We start from the raw sequence: 24,272 nt of genomic DNA on the forward strand, positions 1-24,272 counted from the left end.
TAGTCAACACGTTCCCCTCCAGTGACATCATGCACTAGCACAGCCCGTCCACAGGGGGCAGCCCCGAGCAGTAGACCGCACCTGCCCTGCATTGCCCCCTGGGGCACTACTCGGGCAGTGATTACAACACGCGCTGATCTTATCACTCCCGCAGCTTGATCTATGGACTGACTTCTAGTATTGTCGGTAGTAGACGCAGGTTTATCCCCCTGTGACCTCGAGAAAACATGAAATACTATTTCCTCCTCAGGCAAAGCTCATAAGGCACATGAGATGCATTGATGCTATTGATTGTTCAGGCCTGTCACAGTGATCTGACGACGTGATAATTGTGACTACGCCCCGGCCCATCCATTCCCAGACATGTGTTCCATGTATTATTCATGTGATAGATGTAGACGCCTGAGGCGTGTCACACGTTGGGGAGCGTTCTAGTCAAAAACACTGACGCGCACGAGTACTGGAGGTCACAGTTGTCACCCATTCCTCGCTGCATGATCCTTACACCTATAGGTGACACATTTGGGTTCTATATACTAAGACCAGTGCAGTGTGTACTATGTGCAGTGTCCTGTGCAGTGTGCAGGGGGCGGCAGATTCAGGATTTCTGGTGCACGTTCTTCATGAATCTGGTGCCCCCGAACTGCTCCGACAGAGTACAGCACCTTTTTTTTGGTGCACCTTTAACATGGGGCGTGCAACACACTTCCGGCAGACTTTGCATGTAAAATGTGGCGCACGGTCCGACTGAGCACCGCGCCCCCTAATTTTTGTAGCATGATGACTAGTGCAGTCGCACCACAAAAGGAACAATATCAGCGCGGACACTTCTTATACCTGTGCAAAACAGAAAGTCCAACAGAAAACTGGCGCAAAGCCCTTAGTAAATGAGCCCCAATGTGCTCAAGGCTTTCAAGGTGCTACTAGGAAAACCCTCCAGGCAACCAAACCATGAGATGGCTCTAAGAGGCTGTGGTCACTTACTGTCCCTGACCCCATCCATACAAGTATCCTATCCCCAGTATCATCTCTAAAAGGATCATCACAGAAAACATGGTAGATTTTTAGGTTGTTTGAGATCCCTTAGATCCAATACACCCCCAAGAAGTCCTTGTGTAAGATCCACCAGTCCAGAGATACCAAACAAATCCACACTAATCCCTGGTGGAGTCGCAGATCACAGGGCTCAACCTGTTATCAGTAACTTTCTGATCACTTTGGCAATGAGTCAGATGGTGGTTTAGATAGAGGCCTCGCTGTGTGATAGTGGAGACAAATATTTACCGACTACACCCAGGCCAGACCTGGAACAAAGCACTCGTGTAAATCCACAATCAGGAGAAGATACTGATACTAGAAGGTCCACCACCCGCTCACAGGGACTATCAAACAAAGCATAACCAACCCTCCTCTTATATTGGGAAGGACTGGATGGTACCTTCTACTCCTCCAGTCTTATGGACCATTACAAAGCCCTCGTAATAATAGAAGAAGAGAGCACATAGAGAGATCTAGAACATTCTGTAGGTCACACCGACTAGGACTACAAGTGTGGGGTCTCATGGTCTCACAATGGTGTTTCTGGCTGTGCTTCATCATGATCTCACAATGGCTATAGACGTTTGTGGTCCTGCGTAGGGTTATAATCCTGGTCTCATGATGGTAGCTATGGGTAGGCTTTATATTTATACATTCATCGCCTTATAATGGTGGTTTTAGCTGGAGATCATCATGATATAGTTCTAGTATCCAAATGGTGGTTGTGGGTCAGGTTATAATGGTGGTCTCACACTGGTGGTCCTGGGTAGGCTTTACAATGATATCATGGTCTCATGACAGGGGTTCTGAGTAGGCTTCACAGTGATGTAATCAATGGTGGTTTTGGTAGGCTTCAAGAAGATATACTCATGGGCTCACAATGGTGGTTCCTAGTAGGCTTCAAAATTATATAATCGTGGTCTGATGATGGAGGTTCTGGGTAGGCTTCACAGTGACATAACCATGGTCTGATGATGGAGGTTCCTGGTAGGCTTCACAATGATATAAACACGGGCTCACAATGGTGGTTCCTGGTAGGCTTCACAATGATATAAACATGGTCTCATGATGGAGGTTCTGGGTAGGCTTCACAATGATATAAACATGGTCTGATGATGGAGGTTCTGGGTAGGCTTCACAGTGACATAACCATGGTCTGATGATGGAGGTTCCTGGTAGGCTTCACAATGATATAAACACGGGCTCACAATGGTGGTTCCTGGTAGGCTTCACAATGATATAAACATGGTCTCATGATGGAGGTTCTGGGTAGGCTTCACAATGATATAAACATGGTCTGATGATGGAGGTTCTGGGTAGGCTTCACAATGACATAACCATGGTCTGATGATGGAGGTTCCTGGTAGGCTTCACAATGACATAACCATGGTCTGATGATGGAGGTTCCTGGTAGGCTTCACAATGATATAAACACGGGCTCACAATGGTGGTTCCTGGTAGGCTTCACAATGATATAAACATGGTCTCATGATGGAGGTTCTGGGTAGGCTTCACAATGATATAAACATGGTCTGATGATGGAGGTTCTGGGTAGGCTTCACAATGACATAACCATGGTCTGATGATGGAGGTTCTGGGTAGGCTTCACAATGACATAACCATGGTGTGATGATGAAGGTTCTGGGTAGGCTTCACAATGATATAAACACGGGCTCAAAATGATGGTTCCTGGTAGGCTTCACAATGATATAAACATGGTCTCTTGATGGAGGTTCTGGGTAGGCTTCACAATGACATAACCATGGTCTGATGATGGAGGTTCTGGGTAGGCTTCACAATGAGATAACCATGGTCTCACAATGATGGTTCCTGGTAGGCTTCACAATGATATAAAAATGGTCTCATGATGGAGGTTCCTGGTAGGCTTCACAATGATATAACCATGGTCTCACAATGGTGGTTCCTGGTAGGCTTCACAATGATATAAACATGGTCTCTTGATGGAGGTCCTGGGTAGGCTTCACAATGACATAACCATGGTCTGATGATGGAGGTTCTGGGTAGGCTTCACAATGAGATAACCATGGTCTCACAATGATGGTTCCTGGTAGGCTTCACAATGATATAAAAATGGTCTCATGATGGAGGTTCTGGGTAGGCTTCACAATGAGATAACCATGGTCTCTCAATGGTGGTTCCTAATAAGCTTCACAATAATAATCATATAATCATGGTCTCATGATGGAGGTTCTGAATGGGGTTCATCATGATAACACAATCATAGCCTCGCAATGGCGGTTCTGATTGGGGTTTCTTATGATATAATCATGTCTTCACGATGGTGGATCCTTATCTGTGGCACTTTTCAGCTGCCTCTTCTAAGAGTAAAGGATTGGAGAACTATCTCCAGGAGGCCCATAGAGTGGTCCTCTCTTCTAACAGACTTACCAAGATCCATTATTCAGCTGCATCTATGTTAGGGCTACAAGCCAACAGGCGACCCCAGGTCATACATAAATCTGAGGCAATCCAAAGTTCTGGATTATATTGGCGTCCAGGGAGTGTGACCGGAGGATTGTTGGGAGTAAAAAGGAAAGAAATGATGGAATGAAATGAGAAAACAAGGGCGGTGTCTTCCCCTGAGTGTGAGAATGTTCTGGAGAGGGAGCAGAGTTCGGGTCTTCATGGTCATCATTATTTACATTGGGAGAAGGTTTCCTCTTGTTCTATGGAACACAATTCCAAGGTCATGGGATTTATAGACACAAAGGGGTCGGGGCCTAATGTCAAGGGATGGTACAACCACCAACACATCTCACCTTAGAGAGAGGAGAGACTCTCTCCTCACCGTGCTCTCTCTCTATCTCCTCACTGTGCTCTCTCCTCACCGTACTCTCTCCTCCCCGTGCTCTCTCCTCTCTCCTCCCCGTGCTCTCTCCTCCCCGTGCTCTCTCCTCTCTCCTCCCCGTGCTCTCTCCTCACCGTGCTCTCTCCTCTCCGTGCTCTCTCCTCTCTCTCTCCTCACTGTGCTCTCTCCTCTCTCACTATCTCCTCGCCGAGCTCTCTCCTCTCTCTATCCCCTCGCCGAGCTCTCTCCTCTCTCTATCCCCTCGCCGTGCTCTCTCCTCTCTCTATCCCCTCGCCGTGCTCTCTCCTCTCTCTATCCCCTCGCCGTGCTCTCTCCTCTCTCTATCCCCTCGCCGTGCTCTCTCCTCTTCTCATCTCCTCACCGTGCTCTCTCCTCTCTCTCCTCGCCGTGCTCTCTCCTCTTCTCATCTCCTCACCGTGCTCTCTCCTCTCTCTCCTCGCCGTGCTCTCTCCTCTTCTCATCTCCTCACTGTGCTCTCTCCTCTCTCTCCTCGCTGTGCTCTCTCCTCGCCATGCTCTCTCCTCTCTCTCTCGATCTCCTCGCCATGCTCTCTCCTCTCTCTCTCGATCTCCTCGCCATGCTCTCTCCTCTCTCTCTCGATCTCCTCGCCATGCTCTCTCCTCTCCGTGCTCTCTCCTCTATCTCTATCCCCCGGCCTCGCTCTCTCCTCTCTCTCTATCCCCCGGCCTCGCTCTCTCCTCTCTCTATCCCCCGGCCTCGCTCTCTCCTCTCTCTATCCCCCGGCCTCGCTCTCTCCTCTCTCTCTATCCCCTGGCCTCACTCTCCTCTCTCTATCCCACGGCCTCGCTCTCTCCATCCCCCGGCCTCGTTCTCTCCTCTCTCTCTATCCCCCGGCCTCGCTCTCTCTCTATCCCCTGGCCTCACTCTCCTCTCTCTATCCCCTGGCCTCACTCTCTCCTCTCTCTCTATCCCCTGGCCTCACTCTCCTCTCTCTATCCCCCGGCCTCGCTCTCTCCTCTCTCTATCCCCCGGCCTCGTTCTCTCCTCTCTATCCCCCGCTCTCTCCTCTCTCTCTATCCCCTGGCCTCACTCTCCTCTCTCTATCCCCTGGCCTCGCTCTCTCCTCTCTCTCTATCCCCTGGCCTCACTCTTCTCTCTCTATCCCCCGGCCTCACGCTCTCCTCTCTCTCTATCTCCCGGCCTCGCTCTCTCTCTATCCCTTGGCCTCACTCTCCTCTCTCTATCCCCTGGCCTCGCTCTCTCCTCTCTCTCTATCCCTCGGCCTCGTTCTCTCCTCTCTATCTCCCGGCCTCGCTCTCTCCTCTCTCTCTATCCCCTGGCCTCACTCTCCTCTCTCTATCCCCTGGCCTCGCTCTCTCCTTTCTCTCTATCCCTCGGCCTCGTTCTCTCCTCTCTCTCTATCCCCCGGCCTCGCTCTCTCCTCTCTCTATCCGCTGGCCTTGCTCTCTCCTCTCTCTCTATCCCCCGGCCTCGCTCTCTCCTCTCTCTCTATCCCCCGGCCTCGCTCTCTCCTCTCTCTCTATCCCCCGGCCTCGTTCTCTCCTCTTTCTCTATCCCCTGGCCTCACTCTCCTTTATCTATCCCCTGGCCTCGCTCTCTCCTCTCTCTATCCCCCGGCCTCGCTCTCTCCTCTCTCTCTATCCCCCGGCCTCGCTCTCTCCTCTCTCTCTATCCCCCGGCCTCGCTCTCTCCTCTCTCTCTATCCCCCGGCCTCGCTCTCTCCTCTCTCTCTCTATCCCCCGGCCTCGCTCTCTCCTCTCTCTATCCCTCGGCCTCGCTCTCTCCTCTCTCTCTATCTCTATCCCCCGGCCTCGCTCTCTCCTCTCTCTCTATCCCCCGCTCTCTATCCCCCGGCCTCGCTCTCTCCTCTCTCTCTATCCCCCGGCCTCGCTCTCTCCTCTCTCTCTATCCCCTGGCCTCGCTCTCTCCTCTCTCTATCCCCCGGCCTCACTCCCTCCTGTTTCCTCCTCTCCCCCGGTGATGTGTACACAGGCCGCACAGTGTGGTGTTTGGGACAATATAGCGCGTTACTATGGTAAAGCGGGTGAGTGGGGCGCGGGGCGCGGTGTGGACACAGAGCTTTCTGTTTGTGAATCACAGGAAAATGACACATTTTTGGATTTCCTCAAACTGTGGTTTGCAGAGGATACGGCTAATCATTACTGCACAACTGCAGCACGTATGTACATTATATATATATATATATATATATATATATATATACTGCTCCTAGAGCTTTCTGGATTGGAATGAGATGCTCTCTGTGATGATATATGGAAGTGATTACAATAATAGAGCAAGAAGGGAGGCTCTAGGACCCTGCCGGTGCCTCCTGCTCAGATACACATAAGATACATGAGATACATATAGATATTTTGTCTACAGATGTGGCAGCTCAGCCTGTAGTGACCTCTGAACCTTTTTATAGGGCAGAGGGGGAAGCCCTTTAACCCCTCTGATGTAAGGACTCTGCATTCTGAGTTTCCGCAATCTGAAATTTGAAGATTAGATGAAGGTAGAGTATTCTATAAATATGGTGCAGCATGAGACAAGTCTGAGCACAGTCCTACATCTTTGTTGTCCTCGTTGGTCCCTATGCTGAGAGGCCCGGACCACACTCTGCACGCAGCTCCGATGCCGGGGAGTAACAAGTCGTCCTCCATCGTCTGGTGACTCAGGATTTGGACGACTTCCACTTTCCTTGAGTGGGGGAAGAGCCAGAAACTTGCAGGGATGAAGTCATGGAGGAGGGAGATGGGTGAGGTCTCTGCACTGCAGATGGAAGCCCAGTGATCACTGAAGGGTTAATAGCAGACGGCCGAGAGTGCGGGTGTAATCCAAGGGACAAGATTCCAAGGTCCCATATGCAGGGAAAACCTTGGAGAAGTAACTTATTGAGCAAGAAAGAGGCGGAATAACAACAAGGTTCTTCTTCACAGAATTTCCCTTATCGCTCCCACATTCCTGAGGCTCTTCCCTAACAATGGGGCGGGTCACGTGTGCACATGGATCTGGGAAGGGCTATGTCAGCACCGGAGCATGCACTCACTTCACACTGAACATCTGCCAATATGAATGAGCGAAGCTGCAGGGTAAAGCATGGAGGGTGAACAAAGCCTGAGCCATGACAGAGGAAGGAGGTGGACTTCAGACTGCCCCCAGCTCCAAGAGAGGCTGAAGATGAGTCCCTGATCATGGCTGTCATAGAGCTAAGCTGCAGGGTAAAGCATGGAGGGTGAACAAAGCCTGGGCCATGACAGAGGAAGGAGGTGGACTTCAGACTACCCCCAGCTCCAAGAGATGCTGAAGATTAGTCACTGATCATGGCTGTCATAGAGCTAAGCTGCAGGGTAAAGCATGGAGAGTGAATAAAGCCTGGGCCATGACAGAGGAAGGAGGTGGACTTCAGACTACCCCCAGCTCCAAGAGAGGCTGAAGACGAGTCACTGATCATGGCTTTACCTTCATAAAGCTAAGCTGCAGGGTAAAGCATGGAGGGTAATCAAAGCCTGGGTCATGATTGTGGCAGGAGGTGGACAATGCAGCAAACCTTCAGTTGTTAATCAGAGCTGCAGGGTAATAGAGCAGAGCTGCAGGGTAATAGAGCAGAGCTGCAGGGTAATAGAGCAGAGCTGCAGGGTAATAGAGCAGACATGTAGAGTAATAGAGCAGAGCTGTAGGGTAATAGAGCAGAGCTGTAGGGTAATAGAGCAGAGCTGTAGAGTAATAGAGCAGAGCTGTAGAGTAATAGAGCAGAGCTGTAGAGTAATAGAGCAGAGCTGTAGGGTAATAGAGCAGAGCTGTAGGGTAATAGAGCAGAGCTGTAGAGTAATAGAGCAGAGCTGCAGGGTAATAGAGCAGAGCTGTAGGGTAATAGAGCAGAGCTGCAGAGTAATAGAGCAGAGCTGTAGGGTAATAGAGCAGAGCTGCAGGGTAATAGAGCAGAGCTGTAGAGTAATAGAGCAGAGCTGCAGGGTAATAGAGCAGAGCTGTAGAGTAATAGAGCAGAGCTGTAGAGTAATAGAGCAGAGCTGTAGAGTAATAGAGCAGAGCTGTAGAGTAATAGAGCAGAGCTGCAGGGTAATAGAGCAGAGATGCAGGGTAATAGAGCAGAGCTGTAGAGTAATAGAGCAGAGCTGCAGGGTAATAGAGCAGAGCTGTAGAGTAATAGAGCAGAGCTGTAGAGTAATAGAGCAGAGCTGTAGAGTAATAGAGCAGAGCTGCAGGGTAATAGAGCAGAGATGCAGGGTAATAGAGCAGAGATGAAGGGTAATAGAGCAGAGATGCAGGGTAATAGAGCAGAGATGCAGGGTAATAGAGCAGAGCTGCAGGGTAATAGAGCAGAGATGCAGGGTAATAGAGCAGAGCTGCAGGGTAATAGAGCAGAGATGCAGGGTAATAGAGCAGAGATGCAGGGTAATAGAGCAGAGATGCAGGGTAATAGAGCAGAGATGCAGGGTAATAGAGCAGAGATGCAGGGTAATAGAGCAGAGATGCAGGGTAATAGAGCAAAGATGCAGGGTAATAGAGCAGAGCTGCAGGGTAATAGAGCAGAGCTGCAGGGTAATAGAGCAGAGATGCAGGGTAATAGAGCAGAGATGCAGGGTAATAGAGCAGAGATGCAGGGTAATAGAGCAGAGATGCAGGGTAATAGAGCAGAGATGCAGGGTAATAGAGCAGAGATGCAGGGTAATAGAGCAGAGATGCAGGGTAATAGAGCAGAGATGCAGGGTAATAGAGCAAAGATGCAGGGTAATAGAGCAGAGCTGCAGGGTAATAGAGCAGAGATGCAGGGTAATAGAGCAGAGATGCAGGGTAATAGAGCAGAGATGCAGGGTAATAGAGCAGAGCTGCAGGGTAATAGAGCAGAGATGCAGGGTAATAGAGCAGAGATGCAGGGTAATAGAGCAGAGATGCAGGGTAATAGAGCAGAGATGCAGGGTAATAGAGCAGAGATGCAGGGTAATAGAGCAGAGATGCAGGGTAATAGAGCAAAGATGCAGGGTAATAGAGCAGAGCTGCAGGGTAATAGAGCAGAGCTGCAGGGTAATAGAGCAGAGATGCAGGGTAATAGAGCAAAGATGCAGGGTAATAGAGCAGAGCTGCAGGGTAATAGAGCAGAGCTGCAGGGTAATAGAGCAGAGCTGCAGGGTAATAGAGTAGAGATGCAGGGTAATAGAGCAGAGATGCAGGGTAATAGAGCAAAGATGCAGGGTAATAGAGCAGAGCTGCAGGGTAATAGAGCAGAGCTGCAGGGTAATAGAGCAGAGCTGCAGGGTAATAGAGCAGAGCTGCAGGGTAATAGAGCAGAGCTGTAGAGTAATAGAGCAGAGCTGTAGGGTAATAGAGCAGAGCTGTAGAGTAATAGAGCAGAGCTGCAGGGTAATAGAGCAGAGCTGCAGGGTAATAGAGTAGAGATGCAGGGTAATAGAGCAGAGATGCAGGGTAATAGAGCAGAGATGCAGGGTAATAGAGCAGAGCTGCAGGGTAATAGAGCAGAGCTGCAGGGTAATAGAGCAGAGCTGCAGGGTAATAGAGCAGAGCTGCAGGGTAATAGAGCAGAGATGCAGGGTAATAGAGTAGTGCTGTAGGGTAATAGAGCAGAGCTGTAGAGTAATAGAGCAGAGCTGCAGGGTAATAGAGCAGAGCTGCAGGGTAATAGAGCAGAGCTGCAGGGTAATAGAGCAGAGCTGCAGGGTAATAGAGCAGAGCTGTAGGGTAATAGAGCAGAGCTGTAGGGTAATAGAGCAGAGATGCAGGGTAATAGAGTAGAGCTGTAGGGTAATAGAGCAGAGATGCAGGGTAATAGAGCAGAGATGCAGGGTAATAGAGTAGTGCTGTAGGGTAATAGAGTAGTGCTGTAGGGTAATAGAGCAGAGATGCAGGGTAATAGAGCAGAGCTGCAGGGTAATAGAGCAGAGCTGTAGGGTAATAGAGTAGAGCTGCAGGGTAATAGAGCAGAGATGCAGGGTAATAGAGCAGAGATGCAGGGTAATAGAGCAGAGATGCAAGGTAATAGAGCAGAGATGCAGGGTAATAGAGCAGAGATGCAGGGTAATAGAGTAGTGCTGTAGGGTAATAGAGCAGAGCTGCAGGGTAATAGAGCAGAGATGCAGGGTAATAGAGCAGAGCTGCAGGGTAATAGAGCAGAGATGCAGGGTAATAGAGCAGAGCTGCAGGTTAATAGAGCAGAGATGCAGGGTAATAGAGCAGAGATGTAGGGTAATAGAGTAGAGCTGTAGGGTAATAGAGAAGAGCTGCAGGGTAATAGAGCAGAGCTGCAGGGTAATAGAGTAGAGATGCGGGGTAATAGAGCAGAGATGCGGGGTAATAGAGCAGAGATGCGGGGTAATAGAGCAGAGCTGTAGAGTAATAGAGCAGAGCTGTAGAGTAATAGAGCAGAGCTGCAGGGTAATAGAGCAGAGAGGCAGGGTAATAGAGCAGAGCTGCAGGGTAATAGAGCAGAGCTGCAGGGTAATAGAGCAGAGCTGCAGGGTAATAGAGCAGAGATGCAGGGTAATAGAGCAGAGATGCAGGGTAATAGAGCAGAGCTGCAGGGTAAAGCATGGCAGGAGAGCAGATGGCACCGCCCTGCTGATCCTGCTGGGTGATAGGCGCTTCTACAGGTGATTGACCCCCAGATGTGTCACCCGTCACCATACAACCTCCTGCACATGTCAGGCCCCCCCCCCCCCCGACACACACATCCCCGGCTGGGTGTGACCACGTCCCGCACAATGACGCCCTGTATACCAAACATAACACACAACCCCTCCTAGAGGAGAACACGGGGGCCGCTCTGATGGGAGTGATAGTCCAGAGGAACGCAGAGAGAGCAGGTACCAGCACTGCCAGGGTGTGGCACCCCAGATACAGAGCAGTGCACAGCGCCCCCTGCTGTCCACACAGGGCATAGGACTGTGATATGCACAGTATTCCATAAAGAAAGAAAAGTGGATGTTCATGTAGGACAAACAAGTTTTATTGATGGAAAATGCAACATTTAATGATTCATTAAAAAAAACGTAAAAACAGCCAAACAAGCAGGACACAAAGACAACATCCACTCCCAAGCCGTCCCCTATAGAGTCCATAGCAGCCGCAGCGAGGGTACATATAATAATCAGAGTATTTATAGTACATATAGGGGCACATTTACTTACCCGGCCCATTCGCGATCCAGCGGCGCGTTCTCTGCACAGGATTCGGGTCCGGCTGGGATTTAAGATGGTAGTTCCTCCGCCGTCCATAGAAGGTGAGCGCTCCCCAAGCGACACATTTTCGGTTTTTAAATGCGGCGGTTTTTCCGAATACGTCGGGTTTTAGTTCGGCCACGCCCCCCCGATTTCTGTCGCGCGCATGCCGGCCCCGATGCGCCACAATCCGATCGCGTGCGCCAAAAACCCGGGGCAATTCATGTACAAGCGGCGCAAATCGGAAATATTCGGGTAACACGTCGGGAAAACGCGAATCGGGCCCTTAGTAAATGACCCCCATAGTGTTACTATTATAGGGTTACACTACCAGTTAGATGTGACTAGCAGCCTGGGAGGGGGTGCAGAGACCCCACGCGTATCGCCCGGTATACAGGCTGCCTCCGGGATGAGTAATGTAACCCTATAATGTATATGTACTATATGCACTTATACTCCAAAATACAGAACATGTTTGGTGTTCACGCTGATTATTATATGTACCTGCGCTGTTTTAAGTGTTTTTAATGCATCATTAAATGTAGCAAAACGTATATATGTCCTCCGTGCACATCAATGTTTCTTTCTTCTTTATTAAATACTATTCACATGATGTGTGGACTAAACTTTATCTCCAAGTAGCCCTATCTCTCCTTTATAAGCTATATACATAGTATAAATATACTATATCCTCCTATATACATTATATACAATGACTATATCCTCCTATATACATTATATACAGTGACTATATCCTCCTATATACACTATATACATTATATACCATGACTATATCCTCCTATATACACTATATACATTATATACAATGACTATATCCTCCTATATACATTATATACCATGACTATATCCTCCTATATACACTATATACATTATATACAATGACTATATCCTCCTATATACATTATATACAGTGACTATATCCTCCTATATACACTATATACATTATATACAATGACTATATCCTCCTATATACATTATATACCATGACTATATCCTCCTATATACACTATATACATTATATACAATGACTATATCCTCCTATATACATTATATACAGTGACTATATCCTCCTATATACACTATATACATTATATACAATGACTATATCCTCCTATATACACTATATACATTATATACAATGACTATATCCTCCTATATACATTATATACATTATATACAGTGACTATGTCCTCCTATATACACTCTATACATTATATACAGTGACTATATCCTCCTATATACACTATATACATTATATACAATGACTATATCCTCCTATATACACTATATACATTATATACAATGACTATATCCTCCTGTATACACTATATACAGTGACTATATCCTCCTATGTACACTATATACATTATATACAATGACTATATCCTCCTATATACACTCTATACATTATATACAGTGACTATGTCCTCCTATATACACTATATACATTATATACAATGACTATATCCTCCTATATACATTATATACAATGACTATATCCTCCTATATACACTATATACAGTGACTATGTCCTCCTATATACACTCTATACATTATATACAGTGACTATATCCTCCTATATACACTCTATACATTATATACAATGACTATATCCTCCTATATACACTCTATACATTATATACAGTGACTATATCCTCCTATATACATTATATACAATGACTATATCCTCCTATATACACTATATACAGTGACTATATCCTCCTATATACACTCTATACATTATATACAGTGACTATATCCTGCTCTATACATTATATATCCTGCTATATGCTATGTATACATTATATACAGTGACTATATCCTCCTATATACACTCTATACATTATATACAGTGACTATGTCCTGCTATATACACTCTATACATTATATACAGTGACTATATCCTCCTATATACATTATATACAATGACTATATCCTCCTATATACACTATATACAGTGACTATATCCTCCTATATACATTATATACAATGACTATATCCTCCTATATACATTATATACAGTGACTATATCCTCCTATATACATTATATACAGTGACTATGTCCTCCTATATACACTCTATACATTATATACAGTGACTATGTCCTGCTATATACACTCTATACATTATATACAGTGACTATGTCCTGCTATATACATTATATATCCTGCTATATGCTATGTATACATTATATACAGTGACTATATCCTCCTATATACACTCTATACATTATATACAGTGACTATATCCTGCTATATGCTATGTATACATTATATACAGTGACTATATCCTGCTATATGCTATGTATACATTATATAAAGTGACTATATATACATTGTATACATCATGCGCTCAGGATGTGACTTGCAGGCGGGACATTGCGCTGTCGCTCTGGGACAGCGCGGATCACGTGACTCCGGTGACATTGCCGCGAGTGTCCATCTCCGTCACTAGAGGCCGCGCTGTCTCCTGACACATGACTCCTGCACAGGCGCTGATGGTGGGCGGCGGCCGCCATTTTCCCTTGGTCCTCTGTATATAATATACAGGGCGCGGCTCCGGTAAGATGTCTGCGGCGGAGGACCGGCTGTCACACACAAGGATGAGGGCGCCCGGCAAGTGACAGCAGTGTCCCGGCAGCTCAGGTGAGTGACAGATGACTGCGGTCCTGTATATTGAGGTCTTTTGTCTTTCCGCGTCATTTTAGGGCTTCTTACAAGGCACTGTACCTATAGAAATACATTATATAGCGATATGTGTGCTGTATACAGCCCCTCTGCAGAACGAGCCGTCACTATGGTTACAGACTACCGGTATGATACTGCACACAGATTTATAGATGTAACCATAGAGACACATTGCCCTGCAGGAGGCTGTGGACTCATGTGGGGGACAGTATGCGGCAGGTGACCTATGTGGGGGACAGTATACGGCAGGTGACCTATGTGGGGGACAGTATACGGCAGGTGTCCTATGTGGGGGACAGTATACGGCAGGTGACCTATGTGGGGGACAGTATACGGCAGGTGTCCTATGTGGGGGACAGTATGCGGCAGGTGTCCTATGTGGGGGACAGTATACGGCAGGTGTCCTATGTGGGGGACAGTATACGGCAGGTGTCCTATGTGGGGGACAGTATACGGCAGGTGACCTATGTGGGGGACAGTATACGGCAGGTGACCTATGTGGGGGACAGTATACGGCAGGTGTCCTATGTGGGGGACAGTATGCGGCAGGCGTCCTATGTGGGGGACAGTATACGGCAGGTGACCTATGTGGGGGACAGTATACGGCAGGTGTCCTATGTGGGGGACAGTATACGGCAGGTGTCCTATGTGGGGGACAGTATGCGGCAGGCGTCCTATGTGGGGGACAGTATACGGCAGGTGACCTATGTGGGGGACAGTATGCGGCAGGCGACCTATGTGGGGGACAGTATACGGCAGGCGTCCTATGTGGGGGACAGTATGCGGCAGGTGTCCTATGTGGGGGACAGTATACGGCCGGTGTCCTATGTGGGGGACAGTATGCGGCAGGTGTCCTATGTGGGGGACAGTATGCGGCAGGTGTCCTATGTGGGGGACAGTATACGGCAGGTGTCCTATGTGGGGGACAGTATGCGGCAGGTGTCCTATGTGGGGGACAGTATGCGGCAGGTGTCCTATGTGGGGGACAGTATGCGGCAGGTGTCCTATGTGGGGGACAGTATACGGCAGATGTCCTATGTGGGGGACAGTATACGGCAGATGTCCTATGTGGGGGACAGTATACGGCAGGTGTCCTATGTGGGGGACAGTATACGGCAGGTGTCCTATGTGGGGGACAGTATACGGCAGGTGTCCTATGTGGGGGACAGTATACGGCAGGTGTCCTATGTGGGGGACAGTATACGGCAGGTGACCTATGTGGGGGACAGTATGCGGCAGGCGACCTATGTGGGGGACAGTATACGGCAGGCGTCCTATGTGGGGGACAGTATGCGGCAGGTGTCCTATGTGGGGGACAGTATGCGGCAGGTGTCCTATGTGGGGGACAGTATACGGCAGGTGTCCTATGTGGGGGACAGTATACGGCAGGTGACCTATGTGGGGGACAGTATGCGGCAGGCGACCTATGTGGGGGACAGTATACGGCAGGCGTCCTATGTGGGGGACAGTATACGGCAGGTGACCTATGTGGGGGACAGTATACGGCAGGCGTCCTATGTGGGGGACAGTATGCGGCAGGCGTCCTATGTGGGGGACAGTATACGGCAGGTGTCCTATGTGGGGGACAGTATACGGCAGGTGTCCTATGTGGGGGACAGTATGCGGCAGGTGTCCTATGTGGGGGACAGTATGCGGCAGGTGTCCTATGTGGGGGACAGTATACGGCAGATGTCCTATGTGGGGGACAGTATACGGCAGGTGTCCTATGTGGGGGACAGTATACGGCAGGTGTCCTATGTGGGGGACAGTATACGGCAGGTGTCCTATGTGGGGGACAGTATGCGGCAGGCGACCTATGTGGGGGACAGTATACGGCAGGTGACCTATGTGGGGGACAGTATACGGCAGGTGACCTATGTGGGGGACAGTATACGGCAGGTGTCCTATGTGGGGGACAGTATACGGCAGGTGACCTATGTGGGGGACAGTATACGGCAGGTGACCTATGTGGGGGACAGTATACGGCAGGTGTCCTATGTGGGGGACAGTAATGCGGCAGGTGACCTATGTGGGGGACAGTATACGGCAGGTGTCCTATGTGGGGGACAGTATACGGCAGGTGACCTATGTGGGGGACAGTATACGGCAGGTGACCTATGTGGGGGACAGTATACGGCAGGTGTCCTATGTGGGGGACAGTATACGGCAGGTGACCTATGTGGGGGACAGTATACGGCAGGCGACCTATGTGGGGGACAGTATGCGGCAGGCGTCCTATGTGGGGGACAGTATGCGGCAGGCGTCCTATGTGGGGGACAGTATGCGGCAGGTGTCCTATGTGGGGGACAGTATACGGCAGGTGACCTATGTGGGGGACAGTATACGGCAGGTGACCTATGTGGGGGACAGTATACGGCAGGTGTCCTATGTGGGGGACAGTATACGGCAGGTGACCTATGTGGGGGACAGCATGCGGCAGGTGTCCTATGTGGGGGACAGCATACGGCAGGTGACCTATGTGGGGGACAGTATGCGGCAGGTGTCCTATGTGGGGGACAGCATACGGCAGGTGACCTATGTGGGGGACAGTATGCGGCAGGTGTCCTATGTGGGGGACAGTATACGGCAGGTGACCTATGTGGGGGACAGTATACGGCAGGTGACCTATGTGGGGGACAGTATACGGCAGGTGTCCTATGTGGGGGACAGTATACGGCAGGTGACCTATGTGGGGGACAGCATGCGGCAGGTGTCCTATGTGGGGGACAGCATACGGCAGGTGACCTATGTGGGGGACAGTATGCGGCAGGTGTCCTATGTGGGGGACAGCATACGGCAGGTGACCTATGTGGGGGACAGTATACGGCAGGTGTCCTATGTGGGGGACAGTATACGGCAGGTGTCCTATGTGGGGGACAGTATACGGCAGGTGTCCTATGTGGGGGACAGTATACGGCAGGCGTCCTATGTGGGGGACAGTATGCGGCAGGTGACCTATGTGGGGGACAGTATGCGGCAGGTGTCCTATGTGGGGGACAGTATGCGGCAGGCGTCCTATGTGGGGGACAGTATACGGCAGGCGACCTATGTGGGGGACAGTATACGGCAGGTGTCCTATGTGGGGGACAGTATACGGCAGGCGTCCTATGTGGGGGACAGTATGCGGCAGGTGTCCTATGTGGGGGACAGTATACGGCAGGTGTCCTATGAGGGGGACAGCATGCGGCAGGTGTCCTATGTGGGGGACAGTATACGGCAGGCGTCCTATGTGGGGGACAGTATACAGCAGATGACGCAGAATAGCTGTGTGATTGGTGCGATCATTCCTCCTCTGTCTCTTCCCCCAGGCAATGCTTCGCCTCTGCTCCCGGCTCCTCAGGGGTGGGGCTCTCCTTGGTCACTGCACCTCACGGTCACACCCAGGCCCCGCCCTCTGCCGCTTGTTTTCGGTGAGTATCTTCTTCCTGTCTGTTGCAGCCATCACTGTACATGAGGTAAGTCCTAGGTTGTGTGTCACAGGTCAGGGAGCCAAGACATTGCCAGCGGGACTACAGCCTGCCCAACGCATCATGGAGCCGCAACACACGGGACCTGTACCAGAAGTACGAGGCGCTCTGCAGGGGCGGGGCCTGGAAGAGGATCCCCTCATATAACAGCACGGTGCACCACATGGCAGGTAGGTAGCCTGTAACCATGGAGAGGAGACCTAGTGTAAGGGTATCACTGGAGTGTAATATCTGTGGCCCCCCATTGCAGATAGCCCCCCAGAGGGACGTGGGGTCACCCGTCTCTTCACCAGGAACCTGGACCAGGACGGCGCCGGCTTTGAGTACAGCATGTTCTATAACACGAAAGAGAAGAGGATGATCTGTACATTCCAGCCGGGCCCCTACCTGGAGGGCCCCCCGGGGTAAGCTCCGCCCCTCTGTACCTGTGCCACGCCCCCTGTGTGCATGCCTTCCCCCTGGGGTAAGCTCTGCCCCCTGTCTTCATACGTCCTTGGGTGTAATGCTCTGCGCCCTGTGTGCAGCTCCCCAGGTGTAATGCTCTGCGCCCTGTGTGCATGTCTCTGGGTGTAATGCTCTGCGCCCTGTGTGCATGTCCCCGGGTGTAATGCTCTGCGCCCTGTGTGCATGTCTCTGGGTGTAATGCTCTTCGCCCTGTGTGCAGGTCCCCAGGTGTAATGCTCTGCGCCCTGTGTGCAGGTCCCCAGGTGTAATGCTCTGCGCCCTGTGTACAGCTCCCCAGGTGTAATGCTCTGCGCCCTGTGTGCATGTCTCTGGGTGTAATGCTCTGCGCCCTGTGTGCAGGTCCCCGGGTGTAATGCTCTGCGCCCTGTGTGCATGTCCGCGGGTGTAATGCTCTGCGCCCTGTGTGCATGTCCCCGGGTGTAATGCTCTGCGCCCTGTGTGCATGTCCCCGGGTGTAATGCTCTGCGCCCTGTGTGCATGTCCCCGGGTGTAATGCTCTGCGCCCTGTGTGCATGTCCCTGGGTGTAATGCTCTGCGCCCTGTGTGCAGGTCCCAGGTGTAATGCTCTGCGCCCTGTGTGCATGTCCCCGGGTGTAATGCTTTGCACCCTGTGTGCAGGTCCCAGGTGTAATGCTCTGCGCCCTGTGTGCAGGTTCCCAGGTGTAATGCTCTGCGCCCTGTGTGCAGCTCCCCAGGTGTAATGCTCTGCGCCCTGTGTTCATGTCCCCGGGTGTAATGCTCTGCGCCCTGTGTGCATGTCTCCGGGTGTAATGCTCTGCGCCCTGTGTGCATGTCTCTGGGTGTAATGCTCTGCGCCCTGTGTGCATGTCCCTGGGTGTAATGCTCTGCGCCCTGTGTGCATGTCCCCGGGTGTAATGCTCTGCGCCCTGTGTGCAGGTCCCCGGGTGTAATGCTCTGCGCCCTGTGTGCAGGTCCCCGGGTGTAATGCTCTGCGCCCTGTGTGCAGTCCCTGGGTGTAATGCTCTGCGCCCTGTGTGCATGTCTCTGGGTGTAATGCTCTGCGCCCTGTGTGCATGTCTCTGGGTGTAATGCTCTGCGCCATGTGTGCATGTCCCTGGGTGTAATGCTCTGCGCCCTGTGTGCATGTCCCCGGGTGTAATGCTCTGCGCCCTGTGTGCATGTCTCTGGGTGTAATGCTCTGCGCCATGTGTGCAGGTCCCCGGGTGTAATGCTCTGCGCCCTGTGTGCAGGTCTCCGGGTGTAATGCTCTGCGCCCTGTGTACATGTCCCTGGGTGTAATGCTCTGCGCCCTGTGTGCAGGTCTCCGGGTGTAATGCTCTGCACCCTGTGTGCATGTCTCCGGGTGTAATGCTCTGCACCCTGTGTGCAGTCCCTGGGTGTAATGCTCTGCGCCCTGTGTGCATGTCTCCGGGTGTAATGCTCTGCACCCTGTGTGCAGTCCCTGGGTGTAATGCTCTGCGGCCCTCTCACCCCTCTGCTCCTCAGGTACACACACGGCGGCTGCATCGCTACCATACTGGATAGCACCCTCGGGGCAGTGGCGGTGTACATCTTCGGGCTCGTTATGACGGCCAATCTGACTGTCAACTACCGCAAGTAAGTGGCACCCGACATGTGCAGACCCTGCGCGCCACGGGGGCCCTAGTAACCCCTTCCTCTCCCCGCAGTCCCATCCCCCTGGGGTCTACAGTGATTGTGGACTGTCAGCTGGAGAAGGTCGACGGCCGGAAGCTTTATGTCCGGGGGCAGATCCGGAGCCATGACGACCTGACCCTGCACACCGAGGCCACAGGTCAGAGTGCTACCTGCTGCACATAGTCCAAACTGCCCTCCTCCAGCCTGGCACCACCACCCTGCACTCCTCCTCCGACCTGGCACCGCCACCCTGCACTCCTCCTCCGACCTGGCACCGCCACCCTGCACTCCTCCTCCGCCCTGGCACCACCACCCTGCACTCCTCCAGCCTGGCACTACCCCTCTACACTCCTCCAACCTGGCACCGCCACCCTGTACTCCTCCTCCGCCCTGGCACCGCCACCCTGCACTCCTCCAGCCTGGCACTACCCCTCTACACTCCTCCAACCTGGCACCGCCACCCTGCACTCCTCCTCCGCCCTGGCACCGCCACCCTGCACTCCTCCTCTGACCTGGCACCGCCACCCTGCACTCCTCCTCCGCCCTGGCACCGCCACCCTGCACTCCTCCTCTGACCTGGCACCACCACCCTGCACTCCTCCTCCGACCTGGCACCGCCACCCTGCACTCCTCCTCCGACCTGGCACCGCCACCCTGCACTCCTCCTCCGCCCTGGCACCACCACCCTGCACTCCTCCAGCCTGGCACTACCCCTCTACACTCCTCCAACCTGGCACCGCCACCCTGTACTCCTCCTCCGCCCTGGCACCGCCACCCTGCACTCCTCCAGCCTGGCACTACCCCTCTACACTCCTCCAACCTGGCACCGCCACCCTGCACTCCTCCTCCGCCCTGGCACCGCCACCCTGCACTCCTCCTCTGACCTGGCACCGCCACCCTGCACTCCTCCTCCGCCCTGGCACCGCCACCCTGCACTCCTCCTCCTCCCTGGCACCGCCACCCTGCACTCCTCCTCCTCCCTGGCACCGCCACCCTGCACTCCTCCTCTGACCTGGCACCGCCACCCTGCACTCCTCCTCTGACCTGGCACCGCCACCCTGCACTCCTCCTCTGACCTGGCACCGCCACCCTGCACTCCTCCTCCGACCTGGCACCGCCACCCTGCACTCCTCCTCCGACCTGGCACCGCCACCCTGCACTCCTCCTCCGACCTGGCACCGCCACCTTGCACTCCTCCTCCGACCTGGCACCGCCACCCTGCACTCCTCCTCCGACCTGGCACCGCCACCCTGCACTCCTCCTCCGACCTGGCACCGCCACCCTGCACTCCTCCTCCAGCCTGGCACCGCCACCCTGCACTCCTCCTCCGACCTGGCACCGCCACCCTGCACTCCTCCTCCGACCTGGCACCGCCACCCTGCACTCCTCCTCCGACCTGGCACCGCCACCCTGCACTCCTCCTCTGACCTGGCACCGCCACCCTGCACTCCTCCTCTGACCTGGCACCGCCACCCTGCACTCCTCCTCTGACCTGGCACCGCCACCCTGCACTCCTCCTCTGACCTGGCACCGCCACCCTGCACTCCTCCTCTGACCTGGCACCGCCACCCTGCACTCCTCCTCTGACCTGGCACCGCCACCCTGCACTCCTCCACTCCGGCTATACCATTGTACACTCCTCCAGCCTGGCACTGCCCCTCTACACTCCTCCAGCCTGGCACTGCGCCTCTACACTCCTCCAGCCTGGCACTGCCTCTCTATACTCCTCCGCCCTGGCACTGCCTCTCTATACTCCTCCGCCCTGGCACTGCGCCTCTACACTCCACCAGCCTGGCACTGCCCCTCTACACTCCTCCGCCCTGGCACTGCGCCTCTACACTCCTCCGCCCTGGCACTGCTCCTCTACACTCCTCCGCCCTGGCACTGCTCCTCTACACTCCTCCGCCCTGGCACTGCTCCTCTACACTCCTCCGCCCTGGCACTGCGCCTCTACACTCCTCCGCCCTGGCACTGCCCCTCTACACTCCTCCAGCCTGGCACTGCTCCTCTACACTCCTCCAGCCTGGCACTGCTCCTCTACACTCCTCCAGCCTGGCACTGCCCCTCTACACTCCTCCAGCCTGGCACTGCCCCTCTACACTCCTCCAGCCTGGCACTGCCCCTCTACACTCCTCCTCCAGCCCGGTTCTGCCATCATTCATTCTTTCTCTCTGTTATGTTCTAGGTCTCTTCATCAAGTTGAACCCGTCGGATGTGGAGCGCTGCTCAGACTGAGTCTGTGCCCGGGGCAGTGGGGTATGAGGTGCGGGGCCCCGGGGGATCAGTCACCACCACCTGCCCGGATCCTGCAGATGTTTTCTCTCCTGATGTCTGGTTCCCCGGGGCACAGAGACGGGGCACTATACACCGAGTGACCACTAGAGGACGCACCACTACACTGCCTGGCGCAAGTGCCTGCGCCATAGACACAGGATCTCTACTTGAATCAAACATTTATAACACTTCACAGCTGAGGGTTTGTTACAGTTTTATCCAGTGGAATCTGATTTTTACCTGCGCTGTTACACTGTGACGAGAGACTTTTTACTGCTGCGTCTTTACCTCCCACAGAAAGTTTTAGACTGACTCTCTGTAACGAACCCTCAGCTGACGAGCTCCGGGTGGGTTCTGAGTATTTATTATTGTCCGGAGCTCTACCACATGTTGTAGGGAAGAATAAAGGAGACCTCTGACCTCACGACAACGTGACTGCCGCATCATTTGTCCAGACAGCGCCCCCTGTGGTGGAGGGAGAGATGCTCTGCTGATCGCAGGAGATCAGGGGGCGCCGTACAATGGGAAGAATGAGGACACCTCCGGGGCCACTGGTGTTAGGGGGCCCCCTCATCACTCCCACCTCACTCCGGCCTCTGGGTCCCCAGCACTCTGGGTGCATGACCCTGGGAGCATATGTGTCGTCTCTTAGCTCCTGCAGCGCCTCTTAGTTCCTGACACGTGGGTGGCCCTGCGCAAGCCAGCAGACGTATCTAACTGTATCTACACACGTGTGACATCAGCTGTGATCGGCTAGTTTAGTCTGATGACTCCTGATACTGGATGGGCTGTGGAGCAGTGTAAAGCATGGTGGAGGACAGGATGGTACACATTGTTCTCCACCCTGTACTGTGCCCATTGGAGCGGGAGAGTCAGTGCCGATGTACAAGATCATCCACGTGATGGAGAAAATTTGTTGGTTTCAGGGATTTCCTGGTCTTTGAGTACAGTACATACAGTCACCACCCGATACACACTTCCTGCAGCGCCTGCCAGGACCACGAGGCCACTACTGTCCCTGTCACTGCCACGCCCCAATTTCCATATTAACCCTACTCAGTCCGCTGTGTATGGGGGTGTAGTCACAGAGGGGTCAGAGCGCCCATGCTGACCCCTGACCACTGCTGGCTATGATAGAAAGGTGTCAGGACACACAGGACATGGCAGCTCGCTGTGTATGGGAGGTGTAGTCACAGAGGGGTCAGAGCACCCATGCTGACCCCTGACCACTGCTGGCTATGATAGAAAGGTGTCAGGACACACAGGACATGGCAGCTCGCTGTATATGGGGGGTGTAGTCACAGAGGGGTCAGAGCGCCCATGCTGACCCCTGACCACTGCTGGCTATGATAGAAAGGTGTCAGGACACAGGACATGGCAGCTCGCTGTGTATGGGGGGTGTAGTCACAGAGGGGTCAGAGCGCCCATGCTGACCCCTGACCACTGCTGGCTATGATAGAAAGGTGTCAGGACACACAGGACATGGCAGCTCGCTGTGTTTGGGGGTGTAGTCACAGAGGGGTCAGAGCACCCATGCTGACCCCTGACCACTGCTGGCTATGATAGAAAGGTGTCAGGACACAGGACATGGCAGCTCGCTGTGTATGGGGGGTGTAGTCACAGAGGGGTCAGAGCGCCCATGCTGACCCCTGACCACTGCTGGCTATGATAGAAAGGTGTCAGGACACACAGGACATGGCAGCTCGCTGTGTATGGGGGGTGTAGTCACAGAGGGGTCAGAGCGCCCATGCTGACCCCTGACCACTGCTGGCTATGATAGAAAGGTGTCAGGACACACAGGACATGGCAGCTCGCTGTGTATGGGGGGTGTAGTCACAGAGGGGTCAGAGCGCCCATGCTGACCCCTGACCACTGCTGGCTATGATAGAAAGGTGTCAGGACACACAGGACATGGCAGCTCGCTGTGTATGGGGGTGTAGTCACAGAGGGGTCAGAGCGCCCATGCTGACCCCTGACCACTGCTGGCTATGATAGAAAGGTGTCAGGACACAGGACATGGCAGCTCACTGTGTATGGGGGGTGTAGTCACAGAGGGGTCAGAGCGCCCATGCTGACCCCTGACCACTGCTGGCTATGATAGAAAGGTGTCAGGACACACAGGACATGGCAGCTCGCTGTGTATGGGGGGTGTAGTCACAGAGTGGTCAGAGCGCCCATGCTGACCCCTGACCACTGCTGGCTATGATAGAAAGGTGTCAGGACACAGGACATGGCAGCTCGCTGTGTATGGGGGGTGTAGTCACAGAGGTCAGAGCACCCATGCTGACCCCTGACCACTGCTGGCTATGATAGAAAGGTGTCAGGACACACAGGTCATGGCAGCTCACTGTGTATGGGGAATGTAGTCACAGAGGGGTCAGAGCACCCATGCTGACCCCTGACCACTGCTGGCTATGATAGAAAGGTGTCAGGACACACAGGACATGGCAGCTCGCTGTGTATGGAGGGTGTAGTCACAGAGGGGTCAGAGCACCCATGCTGACCCCTGACCACTGCTGGCTATGATAGAAAGGTGTCAGGACACATAGGACATGGCAGCTCGCTGTGTATGGGGGGTGTAGTCACAGAGGGGTCAGAGCGCCCATGCTGACCCCTGACCACTGCTGGCTATGATAGAAAGGTGTCAGGACACACAGGACATGGCAGCTCCCTGTGTATGGGGGGTGTAGTCACAGAG

General features: G+C 52.8%; 1 protein-coding gene across 3 annotated transcripts; it reads left to right on the forward strand.

Moving 5' to 3' along the window:
* The first annotated feature begins 13,518 nt into the window (after window positions 1-13,518).
* Window positions 13,519-21,998, forward strand: THEM4 (thioesterase superfamily member 4). 3 transcript variants are annotated; one of them, XM_072114509.1, is made up of 7 exons: window positions 13,947-13,970; window positions 17,060-17,161; window positions 17,232-17,388; window positions 17,469-17,622; window positions 19,151-19,261; window positions 19,333-19,457; window positions 21,486-21,677. In XM_072114509.1, the coding sequence occupies exons 1-7, from the start codon at window positions 13,962-13,964 to the stop codon at window positions 21,533-21,535; spliced, it is 708 nt and encodes a 235-aa protein (XP_071970610.1). In that variant the 5' UTR covers window positions 13,947-13,961; the 3' UTR covers window positions 21,536-21,677. The 3 variants fall into 3 exon arrangements, with proteins under 3 accessions (XP_071970609.1, XP_071970610.1, XP_071970608.1); XM_072114508.1 differs by lacking the exons at window positions 13,947-13,970; window positions 19,333-19,457 and adding an exon at window positions 13,519-13,709 and having other exon boundaries at window positions 21,486-21,998; XM_072114507.1 differs by lacking the exon at window positions 19,333-19,457 and having other exon boundaries at window positions 21,486-21,998.
* The last annotated feature ends 2,274 nt before the right edge of the window (window positions 21,999-24,272 follow it).

Source organism: Engystomops pustulosus, chromosome 7 (genome assembly GCF_040894005.1).
Source record: "Engystomops pustulosus chromosome 7, aEngPut4.maternal, whole genome shotgun sequence".
Taxonomy (NCBI): Eukaryota; Metazoa; Chordata; class Amphibia; order Anura; family Leptodactylidae; genus Engystomops; species Engystomops pustulosus.

Coding starts and splice junctions, on each gene's coding strand:
- THEM4 (XM_072114507.1), top strand. Junction 17,162..17,231: donor CCCTCTGCCGCTTGTTTTCG/GTGAGTATCTTC, acceptor TGTGTGTCACAG/GTCAGGGAGCCAAGACATTG. Junction 19,262..21,485: donor CTGACTGTCAACTACCGCAA/GTAAGTGGCACC, acceptor GTTATGTTCTAG/GTCTCTTCATCAAGTTGAAC.